Below are 10,049 nucleotides of genomic sequence, written 5' to 3'. Positions count from 1 at the left end.
ATGTCGCCCAATAACGGTAAATGGTTGCAGTCAATACTGTAATGAGGTTTGGTCCAAATACGTAAGTGGCCATGGTAACGTACTGGTCCAGACTACGTAATGGTCTGTCAATAAGTAATGGTCTGGCCAATACGTAATGGTGGCCTGAAATGCGCCAATAACGAATGGTCTGGTCAATACGTAATGTCTGGTCCAATAGTAGATGTTGGTCGTAATGCTGGTCCCAATACATAAGGGTGTGGTCCAGAGTTGGGTTAGATGTAGTTCTTGCTGATTAGATAACATCGGAATGAATGGAAAAATGTCAGAACCTGTTCTAACACCACAGGTGAGTCTACATTTCAAGTATCTGTTCAGTATATCATCTTATCAGACGCAGGTGTAAGAACATAACACTTAATCCACCCCTAAGGTTACACCACACAACCACCACACACACACACACACACACACCACACACACGACACACACACACACACACACACACACACACAGACAACACTACACACACACAGACACACGACAACACACAAACACACACACTACACACACACAGCACCAGACTGACAGCAGATGCAAGGCCAGGGCAAAGCATGTTTGTGTGTGTGCCACAGGGGCTGAGGAAGAGGAAACCAAGGGAACATGCAATGCTAGCTGGGCATCATTTAAGGGACAGGGAGAGGTGACCTGTGCTAGCCCCTAACAGACCAGCTTGTATTTAGGTTGTTGTTAGTGTTGCTATGCCAGTGGAGGCCTGGCTATAGAATTACGGCCTTGTTGTTTGGCGCAGGGCCGCACATCTTCTGGACCAGAGCCTTGTGCGAACTCTGTGTTTGTGTCCCAAAAGGCACCTACTCACTTTGTACGCACTACTTTTACAAGTAGGCAAGCAAAGGGAATACGGGTGCCTTTTGGATGCCGCATTCTCAATCCTGATTTAGATGTATATAGCAATGTGTTTTATTAAAGCAGTCTGGAAATAGTAGAGGAATGTGTAGGAAGAGGAGAGAAACAGGAGGAAAATGCATACCTCTTCTCTTCAGCCTGCTCATGGTTGGAAAACATGGGACACTTTGATACAACATTGTGTTATCGTTATACCGTGTAAGGGTTTACTCAAAGCCGTCCACTTCCACACATTGTACCATGTAACCACACTGTGCAGTCCTCCCCATAATCTACACTGGCAGTACTCTACCACTCTCTGTATGCATTACTCTACCTACAAGAGTGGCAGAGAGAGAGAGAGAGAGGAGAAGAGAGAGAGAGAGACGAAGAGAGAGAGAGAGAGACGAGAAGAAGAGAGCAGAGAGACTTTTGACGTCTTGTCTTTCTTTATGAAACCATTCTCATTCATTAAAAACTCACCCCCCCTAAAAATAAAAAAAAACAAAAATTAATATCCTTACTGCATACATTACCATACTCACCTTTCCATCCACCACATGATACAAAACACCATCACCATACACAAAACAATACCCGCTCTACAACCGTATATCCAAAACATCTTCCCCAGCAATACAGACAGCCCCCCAAAACCACCACCATATCTCCTCCAAACATCTCCACACATTTGATCAGTTTATAAACTCAAACTCAACCACTAAGGCGCGCAGAGGACCATTCCCATTAAACAGTAGTAAAAGGGTCTGTTATCCCCCCAACTTTGGACCCTGTTTCTCCTTGTTAGCCAAAATAAGCTAATTTTGCCTAGCAAAACAGAAAAAATTTCAACAAAACACATTGTCTTTTCTCCTTACTCGAATACCTGTTATCCCATTATAAACATCGCCAACAGCAAAAAAACCACCCCAACCTGTCACACAGACATTCCAACAAGACCCATTAAAGGCATTAACCTGGGGCACACAGAAAACACATGAATCACAAGTTCTTTCATTTGACAGAAAGACCAACCCCATGCCCAATTCCCGGATCAACCCGTGCCAAACCAGCTGTTAAGTGGCCCAGGCGCTCCATGAAGAACCCTCCACTGGAGGCCCCTTAACCTCTTTGGTACTGGGGTTTGTTAGAGCGCCCTCCATCTAAAACCCACCCATACTCCTCCGCCCCACATACCCCCTGCCACTGCATGTGCCTTCACTCAACTGTTAGCTCTAATGTTCCTAACCTTAACGCAGAGGTTGTAAGGGCTTTACCTCCCCACCCCCTTCAAACTCCCCCAGGCTCGAGTGTAAATCTAAACAAGTCCTCCAGACCCCCTTGCCAGTCTCCAGTCATCGCCGTCACCTGCAGTGCGGGAAACATTGGTGGCCCCTCTCCCTTGGCCTCCAAACCACCCCCTACCGGCTCAGACAGTGCCTTCCTGACGCACTCCTCCAGGAATCTCATCCAGCAGCCTAAGAGACGTAGTCCTTTTTTGCCCAAGAACCTGCCGACGTTTTCCACCCCTCCTCGTCCCACAGTCTCAGTCACTAGCCTTTGTAAACCACCCTTGCCAGCAGTTGCCTCTGCAGGGTGCCGACTGAAACCGATCTCAAAGGATGGCTGGGGTTTTGAAAATAGGCTCCTCACCCACACCCACTGCCCAGGCTCCACGACCCCTTCTCGTGTGCGCCTTAGCAGGCTGCCAGGCCCGTCAGCACCGCAGAGTAAAACTCTGAGAGACCTGCTCTACCAAGCCTCTCCAGCTTCATGAGGAACAGCTGCCGGTCCAACCTAATCTGCCACTCTCCTCAGCAGCGCGCATGCCTGGTTCCCTCCAGCCAACATCAGTATGTTACACAGTCTCTGCCACCGGCCTTTAGCCGGAAAGCAGGCCATCCTGTCTACCATTCCACCAGGCCCGTCCCCTTCGTGACGTCATGTACAACACTGCGGCCTCAGCCAGTTGATGGTCGCCGACAAAAGAAGTCACCAGCTTGCGTTTGCCAGGTCTGCAACCAGACCCGGGGGGGGTTGAGGGACAGCCAGTTTATGCCACAAGAAATGCCACCAGGTGTGATTATCAGCACCCTCCCTCTATATGACACTTGCGCGACAGGACACCTCCACCTGGCCAGTCTAATGACACCACTTGCCTGTGACAGCCCCTCCCAGTTCTTGCTGGAACCCACCTCTCCGCACCCCAGGTACACCCCCAAACACTTTAAGCCCTTTCACACCCCACTGCAAAACCCCCTGGAAGCAGGAGGAGCCCTATCCCCCCATGCCCCAGCCAAACAGAGCTTCTCTTTCCCCAGTTTACCTTAGCTGCATGAAGCTCCCTCGCTACACCTGCAGGACTGGTCTCCTAGCTCTGCATATCTTGCCCCATCCCTGACCAATCACAAAAACCATTACATCTGCCATATGCTGAGACTGACTATTCCTGTCCACCAACCTCCATGCCGTCCAGCACACTGCCCGCAGTTCTCCTGCCCGTAGCAGTCCTAAAAAAGGCTCAAACAAATGCGCTAGTGGTACAGCTGCCCAGATAGGAGGCATCCCTTGTCTAATTGCCCGTCTCACCCAGACAGCTACTGATGCGCCCCTTCCCAACCTTAACCATACATGACGCCCAGCAGACAACAGCTTCACACAGTTCACAAAGCTCTTCCCAAACCCCAAACACAAGACATCAAACATTAAACAGATACTCATGATCCACTCTACAAAACCTTCTCTTATCTAAAGAGACCAGTTCCAAAGTCACATTAGAACTCTCGACAAGCCAACATTCCCTAATCAAGAACAAGTTGGTCCTATGACGTCCCGTACACAATATGTCTGGGCCTTGTTATTATAGAGTCCAAGGACTTCAGTCTGTTAGAGAGGACCTTGGCGAAATATCTTATAGTCCGCACAGAGTTAATGCCCACAAGGCCTCCAGTTCTTAATCACTACAAAGTCCCCTTTTTGGGCAGAGAGTCATCCGCCCGACGGCAGCTCCATCGGCAACTCTCCTACCTCGACGCATCACGCAACACGCAAAAATAAAATCCTGTCCAATAGTTCCCCAGAATTTTTGTAAAACTCCACTGGAAGTCCATCACCCCGGTGCACGCACCGGGGACATCTGTTACGCCTCTGCCAGTTCATGTACAACAGAGGAATGTCCATTTCATCCCTCTGTGCCCGAGAAGAGCTTTAGGGAGTCCTGCGAACAAGACCTAGCACACATAGGATCACACATTTCTGCCCATAACAATTCAGTACTAAAAACCACAGTCCGCTCCCGCATCTCCCCCACCACAACGTCACCGCCCATCAGACAAGGCCGTAGACAATGCATACCCTTGGCCTTCACTTTCTCTGTCTTTCCAAACCAAAGAAGAAGAGCTGGGCAGCATCCAAATCTCCTTGAGCATTGAGAACCTAGCTCTTACAAGTGTCCTTGCTTTAACCTGGAAAAAACTAACCCACGGTCCCGACGTAATTCGCCTAAGTTAGCCTGAGAGGCCTACATTGCCTTGCCCCACCATCTCTACCGCCATCCACTTAATACACCGCTCTAGTTCCCCCAATACCTCCTAGCCCTCTAGCAGGATGAGAGACTGTGTTACTGTTACAGAAAAGGCCGAATTTGCACTTTCCCCACAGCCCACCTTGACTCAGAGACTCATTACTCCTCTCTTCGCTTGCGCCCCATCTTTCCCAAAAAGTCTGAAACCTGAAGCCAAAAAAGTGCATCTTGCTAAGAGCTTTACATGAACTTCCAATAAAGATGCCTTGCCCGGGGCCCTGGTGAATAGACAGCCGAGCCATGGTATGTGGTGATCCGAAAAACCCCACTGCGAGGAATGTAGCACAGCAGCTATTGCTCTGATTCCTGGAACATGTAAAAACGATCAAGTCGAGCTCGCACTCACCCTAGCCCCAAAAAACCTTCACCCACTATACGGTCTTGTGTTTGGATGTGTAGTTCTCCAAACATCCACTAGGTAGAACTGATAAAAATGTCCCTTAACACTACCCACTGACACGAATGAGCCTCTTCCCCAATTTCTGTCTTTTTGCTAAAATCCATGTACAGTTCCAGTCACCTCCGATCACCAGCGTCTCCTTCAGGCGCTACTGTGAGAGGTCCTGTCTTAAGACTCCCAAATAAACCCCCTCGTTCTCTCCCGTGTTAGGCGCATACACATTGATAAAGTAACAAAACCAGTTGTAATCTCTGCTTTAACAACAAGCAACCGGCCCCTACACACCTCCTTTGAGAGCAAATTTTACAGCCAGGACCCGGTGCAAAAAGGACTTGCCACCCCTGCACTAAGATTTGCCCATGCTCAACACACTTGCCCCTTTCCACCAGACCCCCAATCAACTTCATCACCACGATCACTATTACGTCTCCGCAGAAACAACACGCTGTACTTTCTTTTGTTTTACATATTCACCCAACACACTCCTCTCTTCCGCAATCTCTGGCACATTTATATTAAGCGAGCCTTACCCAAAGAGTCTCCATAAGAAGTGGGAGAAAAGCCAGCCAGATCGAAATAGACCAATAGGAAAGCTCAAAAAGCCCCAGAGTGTCAGATAAGAAATAAACATTTTAAAAACAGTGTCTGAAGGAAACCTTTACGCACTGTTGTGACCCACTTCCTGCAACCTAAAAAACCTTTCTTGGGTGAAGAGCGACACCATGCCCCTCATTTCTCCATAGCATGTTGTACTGATCTTACAAAACTTTCTAGAAATCAGGGGAAAAAAAGCCTCAAAAGATTAACTTTTCCCCTAGTCTCATTCTCAAACCTTGTCACTTCTCTCAACGTGTACTTAGACCCCTCTGGTTGACTGGCTGTAGCTCCGGCCAATTGAAGAGGAGCTGAAAAAAAAACTCCTCATCCTCTTCCTCAGACTCACTTCCTCCTCTTCTCTGATCTCCACCCTGACCACCTGCCCTTTCTCTCTGGTTTAGGCCTCACCCACAGCAAACAGCACCAACCATTTTCCATGTGCCTTTGGCCACACCCTTTTTCCTTTCCTCTTAACACCCTACCCCCTCCCCCCCCAATCTCTTACACTTCCCCACGTATACTCTCGCTCATCCACTAAGAATAACCTGACTTAGACCCAGTAATCATCTACACCCACCCTCCATAGCATGACCTCGCACCCAGCATCCATTCTGCACCACCCTCCATACATGACTCGCCCAGCATCCATCTACACCACCCATCCATAGCATGACTTGCGGCCAGCCTCAGCTACCCCACCCATCCAAGCTTGACTAGACTCAGCCTCTGCTATACACCATCCATAGCCTGCCTAACCCAGCAGCACCCTCTACACCACCCTCCAATACAAACTAGGGCCCAGCCTTCAAGCTACCCCACCATCTCTAGCCTGACTAGACCTCCGCCTGTGCTTCCCCACCATCTCTAAGCCTGACTAGAACCCAGCCTGCTGCTTCTCCACCATCTCTAGCACTAGACCCAGCCTTCCACTACCCTACCATCTCTAGCCTCAGCCTCATCTACACCACCATCTCTAGACTGACTATGCCCAGCCTCTGCTTCTGCATCTCCTTACCCCCTGCAATTTTGACCTCGATTTCCCCCAGTTGCCGCTTGTAATCCTCGACCTGTGTCTACGCCTTTATGGGCACGCAAAGCCTTGCTGGCCCCAAATCCCCACATCAAAAACCCGGAGACTATCTGTGACTGGCAAAACCTGCATAGAGCCCCTCCCCATGCCTCACTTGAAAATTGCCACATTTAAGCTGTTGCTCGTGGTTGTTCAGGAAACATAAACACTTCCCCCGGAACGAAAACAAACTGTTTTAACGCATCTCTGCCTAAACCCTGCTGAACAGTACACGAAACCCGCTAGGCAAACTACCAAAACGACACCTCAGCTCCTTCCTACTATTTGCATCCATTCCGCTGAAATAATAAACGGAACGGCCAAATTGGCCACTACAACCTCTGTAGTTTAAGGCGTAGAGAGACGGTGAAATTGACACCAACACATCCCCTTGACAAAAGATTTCCGCTTACAATTTAGCCCTACCGACCCAAATTAGGCCCTTTTCATGAACCACAACCACAGCTTTGTTCATTCTTAGAAGCAGAATGTTATAAACTCACTCCTACCTGCCACCGGACCCGAACCAGAACCTCCTCCCACCTTAACTCCGCTTCTCAGAACACACCAATCCATGCCTGTTAATAGACAGCAGTCCTCCGCCTAGCTGAAAAGCCATTTGCGCACACTACACCTTCAAACCAACCCAGGGAAAAGTACTCTGTCCTCTTCCACCCTAAAACCCTTTGAAAAAAAAACTTTGGATACCGCCAAAACCCAAATATTCATTTAACCCCTCCACCATAGAAAATAACATGTAAGAAAAGAATAAGAAAGTTAGTAGCGGATAGAGCTTTCCACACCAAACCACTCCAGAACTCCAAAAACACCAGCAATGCACCGAGAGAGAGAGAGAGAGAGAGATGAGAAGAGAGAGAGAGAGAAGAGAGAGAGAGAGAAGAGAGAGAAGAGAAGGAAGAGAGAGAAAAGAGAGACAGAGAGAGAGAGACAGAGAGAGAGAGAGAAGAGAGCAAGAGAGAGAGAGACGAGAGAGAGAGAGAGAGAAGAGAGACGGAGAGAGAAGAGAGAGAGAGAGAGAGACGAGAGAAGAGAGAGAGAGAGAGACTGGCTCCATACAGAACTTCCTTGTCATCTGTTCATCGCCNAGAGACGGAGAGAGAGAGAGACGGAGAGAGAGACTGAGAGAAAGAGAGACGAGAAGAGAGAGAGAGAGAGAGAGAGAGAGAGAGAGAGAGAGAGAGAGAGAGAGAGAGAAGGGGGGATTAGTTGTGGCAGGGCAGAGATAGGTCAGCGAACCCTCTCACACACAGACTGCTTCTGTCCTGTCGGGAACTCTTGTCCTATCCTCCTATCCTTCTTTACTTTCTTCTCTTCACTTCTACTCTTCTCATCTCTCCTTCACTGATCCAGCAAGTAATAACTCCCAAATATTCATTTCATAAGAGCGTAGTGACTAACCCTGCATGACCCTATCTTATGCCCACATCTACTTTATCACTCTGTCTGACTGGATTGTATCAACCTCTGCTGCAAAGGCATTCATTCACTCTGAGGGAAAGAAGACCGCGCAGCGTTTCATCTGACAATGATTATGAGAAAGGAAAGGGAGGGAAATGTTTTTCATTATGTTGTCAATGCTATCACTCGGCATGCCAGCGAAGCACAAGAGGGCTGGGGAAGAGAAGATGGATGGCGGAACTGTCTGGCTGTCTGTCTGAGACGACTGTCCAGGCTGGAGTCAGACAGATATCATGTGATAACACCAGGAAGTAGGAAACAGGAAGTAGCAGCAGATGACATGGGAAGATTGTGGGTCCGTGGTCCCTGTCTGTGTCCACGTTGTGACATCTCCAATGGTTACAGCGTCTCAGATACTGTAACTTGTTTTGATTATTGGAGAATAATTCCTTTTGAGCAGTGGGACGTATGGGGAGCTTCCCTGAGTACTCCACGGCCTTTGAAACATCTCAAAGCATAATGATGAGATAGAAACTCATAGAAGTGATTGCAGCGATCTGCATGTGAACCTGAGATTCCTTCTGGTCTTATCAGGGTCAGGTGAACCATACTGCACTTCAGCGATATTTTTCTCTCTCTTCCAGCTCGTCCATCTCCTACTCCAGACACCCGGCCCAGGCCTGACCCCCCTGTGAGGATCCATGTGAGGACAGGAACAGAAACAGGGGTAGATGAGGCATTGCACCCCTCAGGCCTAACCTCCCCCAGGGGGCAGCGGATCCGGAGACCCCCCCAGTCGTCCTCCGGCCCTCGTCAACCAGAGAGGGCCAGGGCAGGGCCAGCCCTGCTGGACCAGAGGTCCCAACACCAACAACACCACACCCAGCCACAGGCAGACCAGAGAAACAGACACAACCACAAACTAGGTAAGAGCACCTGGATCTCTCTCACACCGACTTTGCATATTGTTGTGTGATGAGGGAATTAGAAGGTGGGCCCTTAAATGGCAGGTAATCTAAATTTCAGCCTGAAGAAGAGTCCACTAGTATAAACGCGTTGCAGTTGTGCGTCTTGATGTTATATAATGGTTCATCTGCTCCTACTTACAGCGTATGTATTCTTTGTAGATATTACCAGTACATAGTTTACTAAAGTTTTCTTCATCGTACTGGTCGCCTACTTGTTGTCTTTCGAGTTTAAACGCTGGCCTATGTCTCTCTGTTCGTAGCCTCTGAGTCCGTCTATGTGGTATCACTGCAGGCACAGAGAGCAACGGGGCGGAGCGCGCCAAGCAACAGGGCCACCCTGACCAAAAAAGCTCCACCAGGTACACCTTATGACCATGTTATGAGTCTTTACAACATCCTTAGAAGCCTTTATAACAGCTTCATGAGCCTTTATAAACACTCTTAATTAACTACATCCAGCTGCAAGGAAATCATCTTCAGACAACACTCAAGCTTCTAATTATATTATATGATTACATTATTATATTATTACACTATTACAATATTATTACAATATTATATAATTACATGATCATATTATTATATTACATTATTAGATTTTTTACATGATTAGATTATAATATTACATTATTATATTATTACATTATTACAATATTATTATATTATTAATTTATCATATTATTATATTGTATTATTACATGATTATATAATATTATTACATTATTATATTATTACATGATTATATTATATTATTACCTATATGGGTATTATTACAGTATTATATTTATTACATTATTAATTATGTTACATTATTATATTATTACATTATTAATATTATATAATACATGAATTATATCGTATAATTACATTATTACAGTATTATATTATTATATGTATTATACAGTATTTATATTATTATAATGATTAATATATATTAATTATTATATTGTTACATTATATATGTTACATTTATTATATTATTACATTTTATATTGTTACATTATTATATTAGTTACATTATTATATATTATATTTATTAATTATATATCATTATATGGTATTATTACAGTATTACATTATTATATTATTATGTATTATTAATTCATATATATATATGGTATTATTTAC

At 46.3% G+C, this 10,049-nt stretch overlaps 1 protein-coding gene across 1 annotated transcript in view; it reads left to right on the top strand.

The window, feature by feature from the left end:
• LOC112080921 (fibronectin type III domain-containing protein 1) overlaps nt 1-10,049 on the top strand; it is a 44,321-nt gene continuing 34,272 nt past the window's right edge. The window contains exons 1-5 of the mRNA XM_070442757.1: nt 1-16; nt 2,190-2,615; nt 3,008-3,095; nt 8,575-8,879; nt 9,182-9,280. Coding sequence (XP_070298858.1) covers nt 1-16; nt 2,190-2,615; nt 3,008-3,095; nt 8,575-8,879; nt 9,182-9,280 — 934 coding nt within the window. The remainder of the gene's footprint in view (nt 17-2,189; nt 2,616-3,007; nt 3,096-8,574; nt 8,880-9,181; nt 9,281-10,049) is intronic.

This window comes from Salvelinus sp. IW2-2015, unplaced genomic scaffold (genome assembly GCF_002910315.2).
Source record: "Salvelinus sp. IW2-2015 unplaced genomic scaffold, ASM291031v2 Un_scaffold16586, whole genome shotgun sequence".
Taxonomy (NCBI): Eukaryota; Metazoa; Chordata; class Actinopteri; order Salmoniformes; family Salmonidae; genus Salvelinus; species Salvelinus sp. IW2-2015.
The sequence above is the reverse complement of the archived record's forward strand: the minus strand, read 5'-3'. Positions and strand labels throughout refer to the sequence as shown.